Source organism: Eumetopias jubatus, unplaced genomic scaffold (genome assembly GCF_037043125.1).
Source record: "Eumetopias jubatus isolate StellerSeaLion01/CBP00866 unplaced genomic scaffold, mEumJub1_p1.0 scaffold_9, whole genome shotgun sequence".
Classification (NCBI taxonomy): domain Eukaryota; kingdom Metazoa; phylum Chordata; class Mammalia; order Carnivora; family Otariidae; genus Eumetopias; species Eumetopias jubatus.
The window spans coordinates 81,671,369-81,694,891 of record NW_028274815.1 but is presented as its reverse complement, the minus strand read 5'-3'; the positions used below and the strand labels follow the sequence as shown (position 1 = coordinate 81,694,891).

At 41.3% G+C, this 23,523-nt stretch overlaps 1 protein-coding gene across 1 annotated transcript in view; it reads right to left on the bottom strand.

The window, feature by feature from the left end:
• The window catches only part of SLC9A4 (solute carrier family 9 member A4), a 65,628-nt gene that overhangs the window by 27,492 nt on the left and 14,613 nt on the right, over positions 1-23,523 (bottom strand). The window contains exons 3-6 of the mRNA XM_028103775.1: positions 5,199-5,458; positions 3,823-4,040; positions 725-927; positions 63-149 (exon numbers count right to left, since the gene is read on the bottom strand). Coding sequence (XP_027959576.1) covers positions 63-149; positions 725-927; positions 3,823-4,040; positions 5,199-5,458 — 768 coding nt within the window. The remainder of the gene's footprint in view (positions 1-62; positions 150-724; positions 928-3,822; positions 4,041-5,198; positions 5,459-23,523) is intronic.

Below are 23,523 nucleotides of genomic sequence, written 5' to 3'. Positions count from 1 at the left end.
CTATCGGTGACAAATGGAGAACATCTTATTAACTTACTAATTATGACAAAGAGATAACTTACACGAATATGAAGCTCTTCATTGATGGATTCTTTTTTATTGGTCTTTTTAACACCCAGGTACCTGACCAGTGGGCCAATTGTGATTCCCTAGACCACAAATGACAAAATAAAGAGTTTTGTTGTAGTGAATATTGTCATTATAGAGAGAAAGTCTATTAGCAAAACTATTAGAGCTTCCAATTTTCATATCTTTGTTTTGTACTAGCATCTACTGGATAAATGCTCCAGTGTTTACTTTAGTTCTTGTTTAAGTCTTTTAAATTCTGCAATGAAAATAGGCATTACTTTAAAGCAGGAATTTAGTGTCATCCCTTAAAATAACCTCTCATTAGTTTGCTGAGAAAAAAACTCCAGCTAAAATAAAAACTCTTGCTATCCAGTACTAACTGGAATCTTGTTTTCAGTAAAACACACTAGCGTAACAATCGTTCACCTGCTACCCAGGAATATTTTGATTAATATGTTTTATTAATTAAAAAGCAACATATTTTAGAGGTTAAAGGATGAACACAAACATGACCTAGAAGTTTTTGGGAATTTAGTTTGACTATTGAGCATATGTTGAAAAATTAGATAAAGCATCCCTTTTTCGGTACTATACTAATTTAATACACCATCCTGAAAGAATCTACTTATTTCAGATATGAAAGAAATCTACTAACCTGAATAAATACAGTAAAATATATAACTACTAGAGTAGCAGTGACAAACATTTTCTTCCTAGGAAAAAGAGACAGAGGAAGCAAAAATGCAAGTGAAAAACTTCCAGCTCCTCGGACACCACTGTAGAAAATTATGCACTGGTCCTTGATGGAGAAGGGGAAAGTCCGAAACTGGTTACTGACATAGAAGAGAGCAAATACGCCTAGAAAGGGAAAATACGTATTAGAGCAAAGGGTCATGAATGAGTAGATATACAATGCTAGTGAACCCAAGTCGTGTGCATGTGCCCGCAAAACAATGCAACCTAATTTCATCACACCCATGATTGTCCATCCCAAACAGAATATCTTACACAACTTCATTTCTTGGGGCCTGGGTGGCTCAGATGGTTAAGCGTCTGCCTTCGGCTCAGGTCATGATCCCAGGGTCCTGGAATCAAGCCCTGCATCAGGCTCCTGTCTCAGAGGGGAGCCTGCTTCTCCCTCTCCCTCTGCCTCTACCCCTGCTCATGCTCTCTCTCTCTGTATCTCTATGTCTTAAATTAATAAATAAAATCTAAAAAAAAGACAAAACTTCATTTCTTGAGTAGTTGTGAACAGTAGTGCTTCAGGTTATTGGCCTCCCAGCTTGTGTGTGTGTGTGTGTGTGTGTGTGTGTTTAAAGTAATAAAATCTTGATACTTTTTGATATAAGACAGGGCATATACATCCTAATTTATACTCACAATTTTTGCTCTGCTTTTCAAAACTAGGTAAAGCAAGGGTATTACTTGGGGGATAGAAACATTTTTGTCACCTCATGTTCACAATGAGTAACCAAAGGAGGTGTATAATTTTAAACATAAGAGGACTCTTTTAGTGATTGTGGTCTCTGCTGGGTAAGCAAAATTTTTGTGGTTGGTTTGGTTCTTCTTGAGGTTCAATGCAAACAAGAAAGTTGGCAAGGGCCCAGAGGGGGATTTCTTACTGTCAGTAAGTGGAAGGGGGAGGGTGGCAGAGCTTGTTTAAAACACAGAGGTGTGGGGCGCCTGGGTGGCTCAGTCGGTTAAGCGTCTGCCTTCGGCTCAGGTCATGATCCCAGGGCCATGGGATCGAGCCCCGCATCGGGCTCCCTGCTCCGCAGGAAGCCTGCTTCTTCCTCTCCCACTCCCCCTGCTTGTGTTCCCTCTCTCGCTGTCTCTCTCTCTTTCTGTCAAATAAATAAATAAAATCTTAAAAAAAAACACACACACACACACACAGAGGTGTTTTCTACCACACTGACTTTCCATCCCTGAGTGGCCCACATGACCTAGCTTACCACCAATGCAGTGCTTCCTGGTGGGAAAGGCCCTTCACTAAAGCTCTGACTAAAGAGGAGGTTTTACTACAGAATAAAGCTCAGTATCCACGTGTGACTTCTAATCACACAGATTTCACAGCAAGCAACGTTTGGTGACAGGCACATGGATAACGTGAGAGATGGTAAAGTCTAAAATTTTTCATTTTGTTTTTTGTGTTCTGGCTCCTCCACATACCAGTCATGTGACCTAGGCTAAGGTTCTGATCTTTTCACGTACTCAGTCTCTCTGGAGGAGATAATGGTAGTATCTACCTCAGAAGGTAGATGGAAGGTTTACATAAATTTAATATCGATATATAACAGAAATCAGGGACTTTATGTTATAAGACTTCATGAGTGTGAACTACTATTAGCCAACGAGTCAGGCTGGGCATGAGAAGCGACTGGGAGGGAGAACTGGATTCTGACAGCTGGCTCTGTCCCTCACTGTGACATGGCCCAGTCAGCCATTCTCTCGATGACTCTCCCCTCAGCTAAAATATGAAGGAGTCAGGTTGGAATGTCACCAAGGGCCAACAATGTTGAGGTACCCACAACACTAATCCTCTCTTAGATGGTTTATACTCCTATTGGCTGGGCTGAAGTTCGGTAGTGTTACTTCTCTTGACATTAGAGAGTATTAGAACTGAAGGGAACCTAGGAAATTTGTTCATGCCTCCCATTTTGTGGTTGAGGAAGAAGATTTTGAGTATAGCTAGTTATTAGCAGTGCTAAGATTTGATTTGAAATTATAAATTTATATTATTAAATAAGTTTCCTTAATTCTTTTCTCCCCCAAGAAAGTGAACAGGCACATATATTCAGAGCCAGTTTTATGAATATTTTAATATTTCTGCATTCTTATTATTCTTCCCAGATTTAAAACCCACCCTAAATTAATTTAGAATTGATATGTTCAAGGTAAGTTCTCAGTCATTTCCCCTAATTTCTCTTTAATTGTAATTGGCTTGAAAATATTGATCAAAGTCAATTAAGCAAATGCTTCAAATCCTGGTCAAAATCATTTTAAAATAAAACTGTTTCTAATCAAAAGCCAGCACATAGAATGTAGTTCAGTACTTAATGTTCTTGCTAGCCCCAGAAACATAAATGTACAAGATAAATAAGCAGCCATTAGTCAAGACATCTCATTTTTTTTTTAAACTTAGGCATATTTTATAGGGGTAAAGTCAGTTACATTATAGAGTTGCCTTTACTGATTAATAATAAGAACTTTTAAAAATAAAGATTTACTTCCTGGTCCTTGGTTTTCTATACATCAAACTCAACGCTCAACTAAAACCACCTGTATGTTTTAAGGGAATGTTTTCTAACAGTACTTGCCTTACATAGACTACACTTAGTGAGATCTCACTTTTCCTATAATAAAAGTGTAAATGCTCACAGTGTATAATCTGTATCTGATTTAAGGTGCAAGAAGGTAAAAATTGACAAAGAAGTGAAGAGTAAGGGATAAATTTACTGAGTTATATTTACATGTGTAAATGTGAAAGTTCTCTCTTCAAATAAAAAAGAAAAACAAACTCCTTGCACCAGCCTTGCTTCAGTGCACAACCTTATCAGCCTCTAATTGCTCTGAACTGAGTGAGGGAGCACACAGACAACATTCCTAGTCACTACAAGGTGCCTATACTCCCCTAACTAGTAAAACCAGTTAGTGTCATTTCACTACTTAGGCTATTACATTGCAGAAAGGGATAAGAAAAATTTAAAAAAGCAACAGGCAGGAGCCTTTTTGGGTCCTGCTGTCTCTTACTAATGGCTCTCCAGATCTGGCAGAAGACCAGGGTGAAACAGATGAAGGCCCAGTTCCACTCATGGTTCTTCCCAATGGTGGACACGCCCATGAAGATGAAGATCAGGGTCTCACTGACGCTGCTCAGCATCTTCATGAAATACTTGATGGTCGTGTAGGATGTCTGGGACACATTTTCCTCTACATACTTTTTCATTGTTACCGCACAGGCCGTGATTCTGCAGAAGGAACAGAGTCTCAGGAGAAGCCACAAGATTTTGCCCCTCCATGAAAAACTCTGTACTGGAGATGCCACAGATACATAGGTCCTGTTTCTAACCAGAGAGAACATCTTCTCCATTCCCCTTTCCTTTTCCCCACAGGCTTTCTTTTTTCCTCTTCTCCCTCCCCAAAGGGTTTGCTCAAGTTGAGTGTGTTGGGAAAGGTGGGCATGGCATGGCTCTCTCAAAAGAAAATAGTATCAACCATGCACAAACCCAAAGCAGAACTGTTTCTGGAAAGAATAATCCAGCGAGGCTCTCATTTCCACCACCTGAGCAACATTTCTTACAACAATTTAATGAGATATTTTTCATTTAAAATGTTTTTGTTCTAGAGACACTAGCAAGTCTGGGGGAGAGGGGCAATTGAGGGCAGGGGAAGAGAAAAAACTGCCTCGTCTAAGTAATTTAGATCACTTTTCAGGTGGGACAATAATGAGTATCTAGATTTTATACTATTATATTTAATTAAAATAGGTATTTCTATACAGTAAAATTAAATATTTCTGCCTGAGTAGCTGGGTATGAGGATAATACCATAGAGAAAACAACATGACCCTATATAGCAAGCCAAGTTAAGAAGCCTCATTCCAAAATATAAGGAAGGATAAATATTTACAAATATTTTCATTAGGAAAAAAAATCTGGACTTCTGGTCTTATCCCATCTACCTAGTTTCATTCCACCCTGGTGTGATGTGATTTAAGGGAAATAGAAGAAGGCAGAGCTCAGGAATGAGAGTCCTTCATGGCATACTGCCCTTTACCTTTAAAATAATGAATTTTTTCAAGGGGAAAAAAAAAGCTATTGAAATGAGACTTTAACCTTGAACTTCTAGTTCTTCTATGCATCAGGTCTTCTGAGCCTTTTAAATTGACCTTATAATTGCTCTGCTCTGCTAAGGCCGTTCAGGAGAAGAGCAGATTCAAAGGCTGGGGAGAACATTTGTTTGGCAAAGCCCCCGAATTGGATTTTACAAAATTTAAAAAACCTGAATCCAGCAACACCCTTGCAGATTAGTGTCAGAAGTTCTGCCTTTTGCAGATGCTAGTCCACACCATGTGGTCCTGCATTCTCTTGTATTGCTATGAGATTTGGTCCTTGGTTTGTACTCACGCCAGGATGCCGGAGAGGTAGAGTGTCTCCGCAGCTAAGTAAGACAGATAACTGAACATGAAGACGATGAGTGGTTCGATTGCAGAGATATTCTGAGTGAAACGTGTGATAAACGCAGAAATGAACCCAAAAATGACGCCGAAAAATACTCCCCCAACCCCCACAATAATGAATCTGGCACATCCAGCCAAAATGTCGACAGGCTCTATGTCTTCAAATTTATGCATCTTTGTGAAGGCAATTAATATATTGTATAAGACCTAGACGAAAAGAAAATGAAAGAAAAGAAACATGAATTCGAAATGAGAAATATTTGACACACAGATTCTTAACTTTGTGTCTAGTTGAGTAATATACAACAGTGAATTACATGACCATAAATATTAATATGGCTAATACCTAACTTTAAAATTATTCCAAATAATTTACTCTTATTTGTTTACACTGGGTAAGAGTCTAATACAGCTTTCAGTCACTGAGCACCCACTCTGTGCCAGTCTCTTTGTGAAGCTGGGTCAGTTATCAACTTAATTTCCTCCCAGCTCCGAATGTATCTTTCAATACGGGCTCTATAATAAACAATGGAATGCCTTCAGCCCAATTTTTCTCCTTCAAGGGAGCCGCATGTTACAGCTCTCGGCAGAGGGCGCTGAAGGGACATTGCAGGCGAAAGGGGCTTTCCAGCAACTTCTGGTGGGAGGGGCAAGAGTCAGACAGGTGATTGGGAGGACTTCCGATAGGTCCTTTGGGGGGTGGGGGGGAGGTGCACAGGCGCTGGAGGTAGTTGGTCTGTAACCTACAGCTTTGACAGGAGATAACTTGTCCGTGGACCTCCTGACATGGAAAAAAGAAACTCTGGCATAGCCCTCGTGCAGCACGCCTGTCATCAGGGGTCCCCCTGAGCGGCCTTCTGTGTGGAAACCCTCTCTTCTCCCCTGTCCATGCAGCCTGCTCCTCGGAAGGCCCTGTGCCCCCTCCTAAGCCCAGGCTTCCACTGCACGCCTGGTGCCACCAACTACTGATGCCCTTTTCCTGCCTGCCTTCCTGAGGGTGGCCTGTTGTTTGCAGAGCAGCTCCAGACCAGCTCCTCTGGCTAAACCACACAGCTTCTCTGCTGCCCAGTGGTCCATCCACACCTCCAGGGAGATCTGAACCCCTTTCAAGTTTGTCCTTTAAGGGGGGGATCCATCCCTCAGCCTTAGGGTACCAGGAAGAGTTCTCATGTCTTACAGCTAGTCCTTTGTTATAGTTGATTAATTTGATATTAAATTTCTCTGTTTAATCTGTGTGGTTTCTCTCTCTCAGTTGGACCCCACCTGCTACACTTTGCATATATGTCATCTCATTGAATCCTCCAAACCACTCAAGCCCATGTGATACACACTCCCAATTTTCCTGCTATTTCTCTACTTATTTCAACATGTATAAGAAATTACGGTGGGGGCACCTGGGTGGCTCAGTTAAACATCCGACTCTTGATTTTGGCCCAGGTCATGAACTCAGGGTTCATGGAGTCTGCTTGTTCCTCTCCCTCTCCTCCTTCCCTCACTTTTGCACTCTTTCTCTCTCCCTCTCTCAAATAAAGAAATAAAATCTTAAAAAAAAAAAAATAAAGAAATTACAGCGATCTAGGGATCACTACTTGATGTGCTTCTCAGCCCAGAACTGAGACCGAACTTCTGAAAAGTGGCAGCTGCCGCACAGTTAAGGAGACACACAAAACAGGTAAAGTAAGGTTTCTGAGGAAATTGAAGACCTTTGAGGATATCAGGCCCTGAAGAGTCCTGATAAACCACAGCATATACCTATTGGCCTTTGTTTGCCTATACTAGGAAAAATGGAAAAAAAAAAAATCAGAACAGGAGCAGAAGCTAAAACTCAAGGAAATAAGGTCAATGATTATCTGCTGTATGTGGTAGCACAGGAGTGGATGGACCCTCCAGAATAGTTAGGTCTCTACCCCATTCATTTCTCCCGCTCACACTCTGCTCTCACCTTACTTCTGGAATGATCCCCCACTCTTCGACCTGCAAGACTTGCCCAGGCCTGAGACTCCTGTGTGACTTTAACTTCTCCATCCCCAATTTGTCTTTCCTTACTGAGACACTCACCTGTTCTCTTCAGGGTGCCCTGACAGCGTTTGGATACTGGCTTTGGCTTCACCCATGGGGCTTCCCAGACGTACTGGCTGCTTTGTGTACACACCGACCCCTTGACCATGGTCTTCAATCGACCATTCCTTCCCCAGCCCTTTGCCCTGTCCTGCCCCCTCCAGATCGGCTCCGTGAAGGGCCTCTGCTGACCCCCAATGACATCATCTTCATGATTAAAGTTTGTTGTTCTCTGACAGAGATGGTCAATGAAGAAGCCTAGGCTGGCTTCTTGTTACATTCACAATCATAAACCATCAAGGTACATTTAAAGCAAAGCCCCACTCCATCTCATTTGCATTTTTTTCCTAAGGAGTGCCTCACATTTGTTTGAGTGAGGTTGTTCTCCAGTAGCAGAAATAGAACAAGCAGCTGGTCTATGGCAATGAGTGTCTCTGTTTATGGATGCCCTAGAGTCGCTGTATAAACTGTTAATACGCTTTGCTATCCATTTCTGTGTGGAGATCAAAAATTTTATCCAGGGACACTGGGTGGCTCAGTTGGTTAAGCATCTGCCTTTGGCTCAGGTCATGATCCCAGGGTCCTGGGATCGAGCCCTGCATCGGGATCCCTGCTCAGCGGGGAGCCTGCTTCTCCCTCTACCTGCTGCTCCCCCTGCTTGTGTTCTCTCTCTCTCACTCTCTCATTCTCTGATGAATAAATAAATAAAATCTTTAAAAAAAAAGAAAAGAAAATATATTTTTCAAAAAAAAAATCTTATCCAGCTCTACACAAGGGTATATGTCAATTATATCTCAATAAAGCTGGAAGGAGAAAGAAAAAAAGTTAGGCAATATGGGATTTGCAACAGGTTTTAAATTTCAGTTGGTATATCTGAAAACATTTTCAGCAGAATTTTTTTTTTAATTTTATTTATTTGAGAGAGAGCGTGAGAGAGAGAGCAACCAACTGCAACCAACCCTTAAATACTGTTCTTGGTTCTGGCCCCCCTTCCATGGTCTCCCACACCAAGCAGGGTGCACCTAATCTGGCCCCATGTAGAGAATTTCTTTCTTACAATGATACTGCAGATCTTTCTCCCTGCCTCCTTCTCTTGGAAATCCATTCTGTTTTTTCTTAATCTTGTTTGGTTCCTTAGCTGCCAAATATAGCTGCTCATTGGGAAAATGCTCTTGTCTGGCCTCACTTTTCCCTACAGAGCCTCTGGACTTGAATTTCCTTTCTGAATCACAGACTTGTATATTACCTTCTTTAGGATAGGGTTTGGGGCACCTGGGTGGCTCAGTCGGTTAAGCATCCAACTCTTGATTTGGGCTCAGGTCATGATCTCAGGGTCACAAGATCCTGCCCCAAGTCAGGCTCCACTTCCACTTCGGCGCTGGGCATGGAGCCTGCTTAAGATTCTCTCTCTCTCCCTCTGCCCCTCCATTCCCACTGCACACATGTGCTCTCTCTCTCTCTCTCTCTCTCTCTCTCTCTCCCCCCCTCTGCCCCTCCATCCCACTGCACACATGCACTCTCTCTCTCTCAAAAAAGATATTAGGGTTTTGCTACAAGATATTGCAAGAGTGGTGACTTTTCACATTTAGTCTTTGTATACCAACTTACACAGAAGGAAAGTTAAAAAGAAAAACTTCAATTCAAAAGATAACAATAGGTGGGGGAAAAAAACCCACAAATGTTTCTGTTTTCCTGGGAATTTGTTAGTTAAAAGCTGAAAGTCACTTGTTGTTTTTGGGTTTCCCTAAGAATGGGTCTTAAAATATGATGTTACCTCTGTGTATAAGGACTTCTCATGCATTCACAGTATGCCATTTTACAGCCTCCAATTTTGTTCCATTTAATTTTCCCTTAAAGATCCTTTTGGACTTTTTTTTTTTTTTGACTCTTTTATATTGCCATGATGTTACGGAAATGACAATGTGTTGTGTGGTTTCCTGTTCCTGCATGACCCTCACAGCTGTGAGCACTTACCTTTAAATGGAAACTTCAGTCTCTGCATCCTCTAGCCTTAGGAACGATAATACCTTTAGTAAAGAGTATTTCAAGAAAGAAAAAAATCTTATCCAGTATAGAATGGCTTTGGCTTTGGAATATGAGTTGGCAGAAAGGTCAGTCCTTAAAGTAGCTCGGTTGTCACCACTCCTCACGTAAGAAACTATATCACTAATGGACCATGTTGGATGGGGAGAGGAGACACAAGGAGGGCGTCCAGTAGCCACTCTGCTCACAGGTCCAATGCACCTCCCCTCCCCAGTGCAGCTTTGTCACATTGCCTTCTGTGAGTTTCTTAGAGCTGCTGTAACAAAATACCCCAAACTTGGACAGCTTAAATCAACAGAAATTTATTCTCTCTCACTGTCCTGAAGCCTAGAAGTCCACAATCAAGGTGCTGAGAGGACCACACTCCATTGAAGTCTCTAGGAGAGGACAGTTCTTTGTTTCTTCTTGGTTTCTGGTGGTTGTTGGCAAGCCTTGGTGTCCCTTGACTTGTGGACATACCACTGTGGTCTCTGCCGTCTTCTACATATGCCCTTCCCTCTGTGTCCCCTCCTCCATGTCTTCACATTGCCTTCTTACAAGGACACTAGTCATTGGACTAGCACCCACATCAATCCAGTGTGAGCTCATCCTAACTAATTGTATCTGCAAAGAACTATTTCCAAATAAGATTACATCCTGAGGTCTGGGTGGACATGAGTTTTGTGGGGAAAATATTCTATCCAGTACAGCTCCTATAACCAAAATGACCTTACAATGAATTAACTTGTATTATAGACTAGCAGATTTTCATTGTACATCTCAGGCTACAACTTGATTTTGAATTTCATAAAGTCCTAAACTGTGGCTTCCTCCGGATGGATCAATTTTATTTCTTTAGAGAGCCTAAGACACATGTTTTCTGCGTCTGGATTAGTTCTTGTTTTTTTAATGTGACTAACAACCAGTAACCCACAAGCTTAGTTAGATGAGGGATATAGACAGAAGACTGTAAACAGGCTCCCTTCCTCTCTTAAAGAGATGTTTCTAGTGCATCATCTGGGAGAAGGAGAAGAAGCTGGGGAAGGTGAATAAGAAGAAAAAAGGGGTGCCTGGGTGGCTGGGTCGGTTAAGCAGCGGACTCTTGATTTCAATTCATGTCATGATCTCAGTGTCCTGGGATGGAGCCCTGCAGTGAGCTCCCTGCTCAGCGGGGGATCTGCTTCTCCCTCTCCCTCTGACACCTCGTGCTCTCTCTCTCTCTCTCTTAAAAAAATAAATCTTAAAAAAAAAAAGAAGCAAAAAGCTTTGTGCAAATTGGCTCAAGCAAGGACACACATGCTCTCACATCATGAGCACTGTACATTTGCACTCTATACATCTGTGCACTTAGGAAAGGGATTGCCTTAAAAAGAGAGAGGTTTGCTGAAATTTCACACTGGATTTGCTTAAGAATACACATGCTGATGCACAGAAATTTTAGAAAATATAAAAATACAAAGGAAAATTCCCGCAATTGTGTCCCAGTCCTTCCCAGAGAAAGCCACTCTAAATATTACATATAGATACTGTATATATATTTATAAATACATATGTAAATATTATATAAACACACACACACATATATATCCTTTCTAGTCTTGCTTGTCTGTCTATCATCTATTTATCCATCCATCCATCACCCATCTATCAGCTATCTATCTACCTCTCCATCTGAGGGAATCAGGACCCCTCAGGTCTCTGACTACAGGTAATGAAACTGAGCAGCCAACTGCGGCACCTTGATTCCCATTGCTGTCCTCAGCCAAGTACCTGGTGTGGCAGGGCCCTAAGGCAGGCCCAATCTTGGAAGGTGCAGGACTCCTCTGATGGGTGTTCTTAGCCCGAAGACTCCCGCTGGGCTGGATAAACTCTCTCAGAAATGCAGTCAGACAGACCCATCTGGTTTCCCTTCAGCCCCCTCTCCTTCACATGGGGTCACTCTGCACAATGGTCTGAGGCTCCCCATTTCTCCGAGCTCCTTCCCCATCTTCTCTCACAGGAGTTTCCCTTATACATCTTTTGTGCTCTAAATGCCCTTTGAATGTCTGGCACATGGCTGACCTGGACAACATCTACCAATCTGTCCATTTGAGTACCAAGCATATTTTACAAAACTGTTAAAATATTGGTCTCTTTTGTTTAAGCGAAGTGAGGCCAGATTTTGAGAAAAATCTTGGCTGAGTGTTTGAAAGGAAATTGTGACATAAGGTTTCAAAATGAACGCAAAAGAAGTTTAGTGGTTGTATCCCAACTCAGTGAGTTTACTTAGTCCCATTTTACCTTCGGCCTGACCTTGGAGCAACCCACATACAGATCCTAGAAGCATTGCATGTTGCACCTTTGCAGATGTGCTCATATTCCAAGGAGTGAAGCCAAGATGAGGAGCCAGACATTCCACAAGGCCCCAAAAAGGCAGGTTTGAGTGAGTGTTAGTGGGAATTTGACTCTCAAATCCAGAGGAAACACAGGAGATATGATTAAGACTCAAAGATTTGCATGTTGTTGCCACAAACAAAAACTCCTCTGCATAACTCTCCAGGTTATAAGGAGCTACCCAGTCTGTTCCCAGGGCCTGGGAAAGTCAGTTGGGCCAGCCCTGTCCTGGACACCAGTATGCACTGCCAGAAAGATGCCATGCTAGTTTGAGAAGCTAAAGTCGTACCTATAATTTAAGAAGACTACACTTACAGACACAGTCCATATGACTACATGAAAAACAATTCTTATCTTTCAAATTACATGGCTCTGGATGTCATTAGAGTTGTAAAAGATTTTCTTTGGACTCATTTCAATCACAATCATGTGGCTATTTCTCACATATTGGAGGGGAAATGTCAGCCAATGCTAAATCTCATACATGTCCGTGGCATTCATGGAAACAAGATTAGATTTACTCTCTTCACTCCGGGTGGAGGTGCAGTATTGTGATATAACAAAAAATATGGATTTATTGTCTTTGTCCCCAGTACCTTGCACAGAGTTCCTAAAGACCTTGCCATTTCCCGAGTTGAGAGGAGCATCCTCTGTTATTCCTAATAGACCATTTCCAACCACAGCTGAGTTTCTGCTAATGAGGTAACTCTTGCCTGGGTCCCAGAGAGCTTCTGGAGGTGGGCTGGTTGCCAGAGGAACCAGCCAAGTGATTAGAGGGGTGTAACTTTCATCCCCACCCCATGACCTGCAGGGGAAGGAAAGGGGCTAGAGATTGAATTCAAGAACCAATGGCCAATGATTTAATCAATCATGCCTATGTAATGGAACCTCCAGGAAAACCCTAAGCTACCAGGGTCAGAAAGCATCCAGGTTGGTGCCAGGAGGGTAGCATGCCTGGAGAGGACATCGAAGCTCTGCATCCTTCCTTCTGTTCCTTGCCCTATGCTCTCTTTCATTTGGCTCTTCCTGAGTTTCATCCATTATAATTAGTTGGCAACCAAGGTAAAGTGCCTTCCTGAGCTCTATGAGGTATTCTAGCAAATTATCAAACCTGAGGAGAGGGTCAGTATGGGTGGCCCAGACTTGCAACGGATGTCTGAAGTGGGGGCAGTTTTATGGGACTGAGCCCTCTTCTCTGGGGTCGGTGTTAATTCAGAATTAGTGTCAGAATTGAATTAAACTGTAGAACACCAAGCTGGTGCCTGGAGAGTTGGAGAATTGGCTGGTATAGGGAAACACAGCCACACATTTGATGTGTCACAAATGGTGTAAAACGAAACAGTTTAGAGAAGGGGGCTCAGGAAATGGTCCTGTTATGTTCCCTTTAAGAAGTTCATGAAACTTCCCAAGATCATAATAACGTCAGCCCTTTAACAGAAACCACTGAGGGATGCCTGGGTTGCTCAGTCAGTTAAGCGTCTGCCTTCAGCTCAGCTCATGATCCCAGGGTCCTGGGATCGAGCCCCGCATCGGACTCCCTGCTCCGCGGGGAGCCTGCTTCTCCCTCTCCCTCTGCCTGCCACTCCCCCTGCTTGTGCTCTCTCACTCTCACTCAAATAAATAAATAAAATCTTTAAAAAAAGAAACCCCAAAACAGAAACCACTGCAAATTTTGCAAAACCCTTTCAATACACAAAACAGTGGCTAAAGACACCAGCCCACCCACCAAGGCTTAGCAGAGGTGGAGGGCTGATTTCAAATGTGCTGGTATTTTTTTTCTTTGTCAAATTTATTGAGGAATGATTTGCATATGATAAGTTACATCTAAAATGAATGAATTCTGACCATTGTATATGCCTGCAAAATCACCATCACAGTCAAGATCCAGACAATTCCATGAACCCAGAAAGGTTCTTTATTACTCTTTTAAAGTCCATCCCGACCCCAGGAAATCACTGATCTGTTATTACCACTGTAGATTAATTTGCTTTTCGTTTTTTGTTTATTTTTAGGGGGTGGGGAGCAGGAGGGGTAGAGGGAGAGGGAAAGAGAGAATCTTAAGCAGGCTCCATGAACCTGACGGGGTTCCATCTCATGACCCTGAGATCATGACCTGAGATGAAATCAAGAGTCGGACACTTAACTGACTAAGCCACCCAGGCATCCCTAGATTAATTTGTGTTTGATATATATTGAATAATAACATATGGACTCTTATGTGTCTGGTTTCTTTAGCTCAGCATAATGTGTTGGGGAGTTGCCCATATTGTACAAGTATCAGCGGCTCATTCCTTTTAAATACTGAGAAGTATTCCATTATATGGTTACAAGCCATTTTGTTCATCCATTCACCTGTTGAAGGACATGTGTTCCCTGCTTCCCCCACCACCCAGTTTCTACTATTGGAATATTACTTCTATGAACATTTATGTACAAGTCTTTTGTGTAGGCCTGTGTTTTCATTTCTCTTGGATATATACCTCGGAGTGGAATGACTAGGTAGTGTGGTACATACAAGTTACAATTTTAAGAAAATGCTGTCTTAGTCCACATGGGCTGCTCTAAGGGAATATCATAGACTGGATGGTTTATAAACAACAGAAATTTACTTCTCACAGTTCTAGAAGTTGTTGAGTCCAAGATCAAGGCCCTGGTGTCTGGTAAGAGCCTGTTTCCTGGTGCTTACACAGCTATTTCCTCAATGTGTCCTCACATGGCAGAAAGGGCAAGTTAGCTCTCTGGGGTCTCTTCTATAAGGGTACAAACCCCATTCATGAGGACTCCAATCTCATGCCCTTATCACTTTCCAAAGGCCCCATCTCCTAATACTATCCAATTGGGGATTAGGTTTCAACATACGAATTTGGGGGAGGACATGAACATTCAGTCGACAGCCACTGCCAAATTGTCTTTCAAAGTCATTGAACCATTTTCCATCTCCACCAGAAATGTATGAGATTTCCAGTTTCTATATCCTTGTTGACACTTAATACTGTCAGTCTTTTCAATTCTAACCGCTCTAAGGGGTGTGTAGTGGTATCTCATTGTGATTTTAATTTTCATTTTCCTGATTACAAAATATGTTGAACAAATTTTCATGTGTTTATCTTTCCAAATCTTTTACCCATTTTTGAGTTATTTATATTCTTATTATTGAGTTATAAAATTCTTTATCCTGGATGTAAGTCTTTTCTGAGATATATGCTTGGCAACATTTTCTCCCATTCTTTGGCTTACTTTTTTGTTTACTTGTGTATTTCAAAGAGCAAAATTTTTTTCTTTTGATAAAATCCAACTTATTACTTTTTTTCTTTCTGTTGTTTGTTTTTTCTGCCTTTGCCCACTCCAAGGTCATGAAGATTTTTTTTTTCTTCCAGGAGGCTTATAATTTCAGCTTTTATATTTATTCTATGACACAGTTTGTGCTAATTTTTGCATTTGGTGTGAGGTATGGGGTAATTTTCATATGTTTCCACATGGATACCCATAGTTATTTCAGCACAGTGTCTTCCTTTTCATTGGTTCCTTTGCCAAAAATCAATTGACCGTGTATGTGCAAGTCTATTTCTGGCCTCTCTATTTTTCCTCCATGATGTCATATCTATTGTTTGATCAATATTGTGATGTTATTGCTTTATTATATTGTGGCATTATAGTAAGTCTTCAAATAAGTCTTCTATCTTTGTACTTACTTTTTTAAAAATTGTTTTGAGCATTTAATGTCAATCAGATTTTCATTTGAACTTTCAATCAGATTTTTAAGATCAGCTCGTCCATTTCTATGGAAAAAATTCTTGGATTTTGATTGGGATTTTACTGAATCTACAGATCAATCAAAAGAAAGTTGTCCTCCCCAATAATAATGGAATCGTCCATTAACAAATATGATATTATTTAGGACTTCTAATTCATGTCAGCAATGATCTATAATATTCAGTGAAAAGTTCTTGCACATCTTTATTGAACTTCTAAGAATTTCTATTTTGACAGTACTTAGAAATGGAATTTTGAAACTTTCTTTTGCTACTAGTATTTAAAGTCATTTGCCACTACTATATTAAAGTGCTGTTCATTTTTGTACATTAGCCCTGTATCCTGTGACCTTGCTAAATTTACTTTTTAATTCTAGTAGCTGTTTTGTCTTCAGGATTTTCTACATAAACCCCCATGTCTTCCATAAATAGGGACAAACACACTACTTCTTTAGTGATTTTGTCTTAATGCTTTCTTATTTTTTGCCTAATAAAAAGAAGTATTGAGAGTGATATCCTTAAGTATGATGTTAGCTCTGGTTTTTCATAAATATCCTTTATCAGGTTGAAGAAGTTACTTATTCTTTCTACCTTGCTAGGAGTTTCTTATCATAAATGGGCACTGAATTTTGTAAAATGATTTTCTGCATCTATTGATACAACCATTAATTCTATTTATAGTGTGAATTACTTTGATAGATTTTTTTCCAATGTTAAACTTGCATTTCTGGAATGTACATTTTGTGGTTGTGATTTATTATTCTTGTTACATATTGCTGAATTTGATTTGCTAATATTTTGCTTAAGTATTTTTAGTCTATATTCTTGATGGATATTGGTCTGTAGTTTTCTTTCTTTGCATTATCTTTGCCTGGTTTTGGTGTTAGTGTAAAGTTGGCCTCACAATGTAAGTTGGAAAGCAATCACTCCTTGCCATTTCTATTTTAAATGATATTAATATAGCCATACCAGCATTCTTATGCTTACCATTTGCTTGGTGTATCTTTTTGCATTCACCTATTTTCAACTTATTTGCATCTTTATAATTACATTGTGTTTCTTATAAACGGAATATATTTGAATCTTGTTTTATGATTAGTTCTGGTAATCTCAGTTTTCAACTAGAGCAATGCTCCATTAACATTCAATGCAATTATTGTGATGAGAGGAAGAACTCTCTAAAGGCCTCATACACAAGGGAAACTATTTTAGATTTTTTTTCTTAGTCAGCATGACTGTAAATAGACTTTGTTCCAACCAAAAGCCTGATTTATCGCCCACCATGCATGCACTGTACATCTGCTTTGTGAATGAGTAGCTTAAAGGAAAACCATCTTGTCCTTGAAAGATTGACCAATGTTCTTGCTCCCTGCATTCCTTTATGATAAAACTTGTGATTCCTGCCTATATGCTAATCTATAATCTTTTGAGCTTTTACAATATTTAAAAAAGTAAATAAGCCTGTAAAAATGGTTCATTCTCTGGAGCACTTTCTTCCCTGTGAAGAGTATGTTTCCCGGGCAGGTGTCCTAACTTGGGCTTGAATAAAACTCTTTCTTTCTTTTAAAGATTCTAAAAGGTCTGTTCAATTTGCATTGACATTGTTATGGTTAGATTTAAATCTACCATTTTATTACTTATTTTCTCTTTTCTTTCTCTTTTTTTTTAAATTTCCCTGCATTCATTTTGATTATTTGAATACTTTTTAGAATTCTATTTTAATTTTATTATTGTCCATACCTCTTTGCATTATGTTCACTGGCACTCTACAATATAAATTTAACTTTTTCTTTGTGTTAACATTATACCACTTCACATAAAATAAAGAAATCTTATAACCATCTAGGTCCATTAACTGTACTGACTTTTAACCATCCTTTAGAATGAGAAAGCTATTTGTTTCCACAATATTAAATCTCCTGGATTCCTTTAACACTGATAGCTGAGGACTTAATGATAAGTTATTGCGTATTTTGCGACTACGAACCCTTCTGGACATTGTAGCCATATTCCCCACCATGCTATGGTTCCTTGTAAGGGTAACTACTATGACACTGAATCTAAGGAAGGGGTAGCCTCATGTGGCTTTCAACATGAGACTTCCCATTCAAGAACAGGAGTAGACAAACTTGAGAAGCCTGTCCATAGACTGGGGACTGCCAGTGAAACCTTCTGCCTAGTTATGAGCTATAGCAACTATATTTTCTGAGAAATACAGGTAGACTTGACTAGGTGTGGATGAATAAATACCATGAGACTAATTAAGAGATGATAAAGGGCCACAAAGAAGTATGTGTTATGAGGACCAAAAACTGTATAATAAACACTGAGAAGTAGGGGGAAAGATACTGAGTAGATTATGTTGACTCTAGTTGGAGTGAAACTGGAAAGATCTATAAAAAGCAGCAGATTCTGAGCAACTGACCCATGTTGCATCCATGGTGGGGCTCTGGAGTGATGATGTGATAGTTATTAGCACTGTTTAGGCCATAGTTCTTTTCCTTCTAGGCGCCTGGTAGGATTGCACTTTCAGCTCCACCATATGACTAGGCCTGGCCAAGTTTTGAGTTTGAATGAGTTTTGAGGAATGCTATATACCACTTATGAGATGGGGCACTTGCTTGCTGAGATGAGTTTCCATAAATCTTTTGCCCTCTGGCAAAGTGCCCAGCAATGCTCAATATGGTGTCTGCTCTATAAGCCCAGGGTCCTGAGTAACCATGATGAACAGAGCATTTTGCTGGCCAGTGAGAAACCAGTACTGTAAACAAGAAATACACCTCTGTTGTTTCAGGCCAACAGAGGTTTAGAAGGATGTTTATTACCACAGCATAAGCTGGCCCTTCCTGACTATCAGAGAAGATTATGAACTCTTGCTTCTGTTAAAACTAAACACAAATGGAAACCAGACTTGAACATTTCCTGAGCAGACAAAAGCAGTTTAGTCAGCAACACTTAATTTACCTTGTTTTGTGAGACAAGCCAGGCTAGCTCAACCTGCATCTCTTTTTGCATATACCTCTGAAAATCATTAGCAAATCTTAAAGATTTTATTTATTTATTTTAGAGAGAGAGAGAGAGAGAGTCAACAAGCGGGGGGCGGGGTCAGAGGGAGAGGGGAAGAAAGAATCTCAAGCAGACGAGAGAGAGCGAGAGCGGGCGAGAGAGAGAGAGAGAGAGAGAGAAAATCTCAAGCAAATGCCCAGCTGAGCATGGAGCCTGACTTGGGGCTTGATCTCACAACCCTGAGATTATGACCTGAGCCGAAAACAAGAGTCAGATGCTTAACCTACTAAGCCACCCAGGCGCCCCTAGCAAAAATTAAATAGTTCCCTAAAATTGATATGAAGTGACCACTAACCAATTCCCTTTCATTTAAGAAAATTCTAATATTGTAACCAATCACTATAAAGAACAGTCCCTGCCTTCACACTAGATAAGCTGCTTGCTCACAATATATCTATGATCCTCATTTCATGCTTTGGTTTGAGTGTTCCCAGTTTGCAAACATCTTTTTGGGTCTATGCACAATAAATTTATACTAATGACTACTTCAGTGATTCATTGGTTTTACTTTTCTGGTTTTTTTCCTGAACTTTTGGTACTTCTGAAATCCCTAAAACCAGCTTGGTTCCAGGTACAGCTTTCATGAGACCTTCCTGAGGGGTTCCTGATGGGGTTTCTCTGAGCTGAATTGTGTCTCCCTCAAATTTATGTGAAGTCTTAACCTCCAGTACTGCAGAATGTGACTGGATAGGAGATAGGGTCTATTGAGAGGTAATTAAGTTAAAATGAGGTCATAAGTGTGGGGTCCTAAACCAGTAGGACTGATGTCCTTATAAGCAAAGGAAGGGGTACCAAGAGGGTGCACAGAGGAAAGGCCACGTGAAGACACAGCAAGAAGGCAGCCAGCCACCAGCCTGGAGGTGAGGTCTCACCAGAAACCAACCCTGCCAGGACCTTGGTCTTGGACTTCTCCTGAAGTGTGAGAAAATACATTTCTGTGGTGTAAGCCCCCCAGTCTGTGCTATTTATTATGGTGGCCCTAACAGATTACTATGGGATCTTTGTCTTCCTGATTGCTTTGTGTATCTTTTTAATTAATCTTCATTACTTAAGTTTGCCATAAACTCAATTCCTTAAAAACAAAAAGCCTAACTAATTCCTATACTCTACACATGTGTAAAAAGCATTGAAATTTCAGAATCACAGTAAAGATTATCCTTACTGTATGTCGGACACTGGAAAGGTACAGAGAATGTCAGAGGGAGCTGTACCCATCGATCTTACAGGAAATTAAATAATAAGCACAGCTAATTTTCTCTTTTGTTTGAAGGGTCGTGGACACATTAAACTCTGTCATAGAACCTTTCCTTGACAACCACTGGCTCTGACGGGTAAAGGAAATCAACTAACAACCCAGCAATGACCTTGTAGTTACCGCATAATGATATAAAATAAAAGACAGAATGGAGGAAGCTTTAGCCTCACTCTTAAAGAACGGAAAGAGACGATCTACAACCCCGGACAGGACATTTAACATGGAATTTAGCGACTCTCCTAGGCTGGATATCGCGGAATATGTGTTGCTTAGAACCTCAGAGAACAGAGGCCAGGAAGATGACCTGAACAGATATCAGAAAATTTAATAAAGAGAAGTGTGAGCAGTAGGATTTTATCGATGTAGGGCACAGCAAAGAAGCTTCTTTGAGAAATTCATTTTCAATGTAAAAAGCTTGAAAACTCTTCTCAGCTTGAAGAATGGTAAGAAGGAGGCTGCCAGCTTTCAAAGCTACAATTACCACCTGCCAGCCAATGGCTTCCAAATGTGCACATCCGTTAGATCCTGCCCCCACCCTCCAGACTCCTATTTCTAAAACTAGGGAAAGATTCTTTTCAATGGCTTATAGATATCTCAAACTCAGCAGGTCAAAACTCATCTAGTAGTCATCACGTGGCCCCCACCAACACCTGTTCCTCGCCCATAATACGATCCAAGGAAGGTTCCAGCCTGGGCACGACTGAGTCTACATCATATTGGCCTCCCCCACCTTCTCATCAGCTTAGAGCAAATGCCCACAGGACTATCTTTCACCATCTGGTGTTAGTACACCAACATGGCAGGAAAAGTCATTTAAAGGCTATTAACCTCAGAACTTTTATTAACTATAAAAGCACACATCAGCTCTGACCAGTAGATTTAAATTCACTGAAGAATAGCTCAGTGATTTGTGTCTTTGGAGAAACTGAACTTTCAGAAAACAAAAGGGGTTGCCCGGTAATATTTTTTTTGTGAATAAATGGGTGATTCAGATTCAGGGGAATGCTGGCTTAATCAAACAAGACTGAACTTTAATCTTTAAAATAAAGGCACTGGATTTCATGATCTCTCTGTTTTCTCCCAGGCTGTGAGTCTCATACTCACTAAGGACCACAGCTGGTCCTGGGTGGTGAGGGGTGGAATCTGGAGAACCAAAGCCCGGAGAGAATCTATGGTTTCGCCTCTCCAACCCATGACCTGGATATAATGTTACAGTGCGGGCTTGTACAACAGGTTCTGCTGGACCTACTGTTCACTTTACATAATCATTGAGGAAGCTATAGGGAAACTATTTGTCAGCCAACTCATGGGGCTTTTCACCTGACACTGAGCATGTTTTTTCCGTACTGCCGCCTGACACACCCAACTCACCCTTGAGAATGCATGCACACATGCTGTTGAAGAGGGTGGGCTCTATTGAAAACCACTGAACTAGGAAACTCTCTTGGCTCTTTGTAGTTCTAGGCTTTTCTCCCAAGTCAATGACTTTTATTAATGAATTATGTAATCTCCTAAGAAATCTCTATGGCTTGAAAGGGCAATAAGAAAATACAGAAGGGGGCACCTGGGTGGCTCACTCAGTTGAGTGAACAACTCTTGGTTTCGGCCTTCCGGTTTCTTGGTTTCACGATCTCAGGGTCAGCTCAGGTCATGATCTCAGGGTTGGGGGATCGAACCCCACATGGGGTGCACACTGAGCAGGTAGTCTGCTTGAGAGTCTCTCCCTCTGCCCCTCTCCCCACGTGCTCACTTGCTCTCTCTCTCCTCTCTAAAATAAATAAATAAATCTAAAAAAAGAAAAGAATATACAGAAGAATAGCCAGGTTCGTGGTTCTAGGGTAAGAAAAAGAATTTACAGATGAAAAGAAACAAGGCAAGTGTTGATAGCTTGTGGCTCATCAAAGTCGGGGGCATTGCTCCTTTGCTTCTGCATCTGAGCAATTAGCGCAGTCGGTGTGCAGTGTGTGGTCGTAATGGTTTTGAAAGAACTGCTTCCACACACTTTTCTGTGATCATTCTGATTGTTCTCTAAAGACTTAAAGAGTTTGCTTTTCTCCTCAAGTGTTTCTTTTCCAAATCCATTTCCATAGCTGCTCAACCCTCCCTCCTGACAAAGGAAGAACAACTTGATAACCAGTGAGGCTTTGTTCTTTTTTCCTGCACTCGTGAGCTGGAGGGAGTTCTAACCACCCATAAAGGGCTCACAGCTTAGGCTGGTTGAAAATCGATTTATACAATTCCCACTTCAATCACTTGTTTCGTCAACCCAAAGAAAATGAATGAAACAACTGTTCGTGAATCAAATTTAAGGAATTCCAGTGAAATAATGATTGCAGTGTCCCTCTCTGGCCCTGTACTGCTTAAGCTCCTGAATTGTAACATGCATCTAGGGGACAGATCTTTCAGGCTGCTGGTGAACAAGAGTCTACAGCATATTTGGGAGTAAAAGTGTCACCCAACTGGGGACATTTAGGAGTCAGATTTGTCCCCTCCAGGTTGGTGAATCTCTGACCTCTCCAACATCCTGTTTGCATGGGAGTGTCCTCTGCCCTTTTGTTTTTCCAGCTCTTTCCATCTCTCCAGCCTGCTCCAAGCATTATCCCAAGCTATTCCTGTGGTTGCATCGCACCTGGGTGCATGTGCGTGCATGTGCGTGCACACACATGATCCCTTCAGGCCCCCATAGCCGGCACCATACTTCACTGTCAATGGCAGCTTTGGGCTAATGGCCAAATGTTTTGTTGAAAGTGCATGTCTGAAGGAAAGCACTTGGGTCCCAGGCTAGGTAAGCACCAGACACCTGCCCCCCACCCCATGGTGGGTCAGAAACAGCTCTGGGAGAGGTGTCTCACAGCTCAGGTGCACATGCTGAGCCCTTGGGCTGGGGGTAAAGTTCACTCCCCAGACAACTAAAGCCAACCAGCCAAGGCTTCATGGCCCAGTTTGTTTGAGGTTTAGGCCTTATCCCCATTTTTATGCCAACAGATGTCAACCAGATTGCCTTTCTTGTGTGGAACCACCTCTCAAATAAAGGAAGGGCAAAGCGTCATTGATTCATCACCTACCATGTCCCAGACATCTAGGTGTATTTTTTCACATACTCCTTGAAACTCTCTGAGGTCAGATTAATCGTCCCATTGTACCCATAGGAAAATGGAGGCACAAATGGATTGAGTCACCTACTCAAGACTGTACAACTTGTAAGGTTCACCTCTGCCTTATACCCTGAGCTGCCGACATTCTTGTCCAGAGGAACTGTCTACTTGTATGTGGAGCCTTTCACCTCCTATCCTAGGAGCCTGAATAAAATGAAAGGAAATGAGGTAAAAAGAGGACAAGAAAACGTTGCCTACCACACCCACTGAAGAGTCAAGTTTGTGCACAGCACTTCTCTAGGAAAAGCTGAGATGGCCTAATGGACCAGACGATGTGGCATCACTTAGGAGGTGTGGCGATCTCTGGCTCAGAAGTACTCATGTAGGTGGACTTGTATTATTACTAACACCCGACTCTGACACCAGTATCGATGTGTGTGATTTATCCTACAACTCCGAGGATTTAACTCATTGGAGATAGAGTCAGACCCCACAGGTTAAGGACTCAGTCCCACAAGAATGTCCTCCCTGCTCACACTCCAGATGTCAGTCACAAATCCAGGTTGTCACCTGTGCCTCTGATATAACTGGATATAGAAAGGAGGTTCCAACGAACCCTTCCTCAAATTCGATTAATTTGTCAGAATGGCT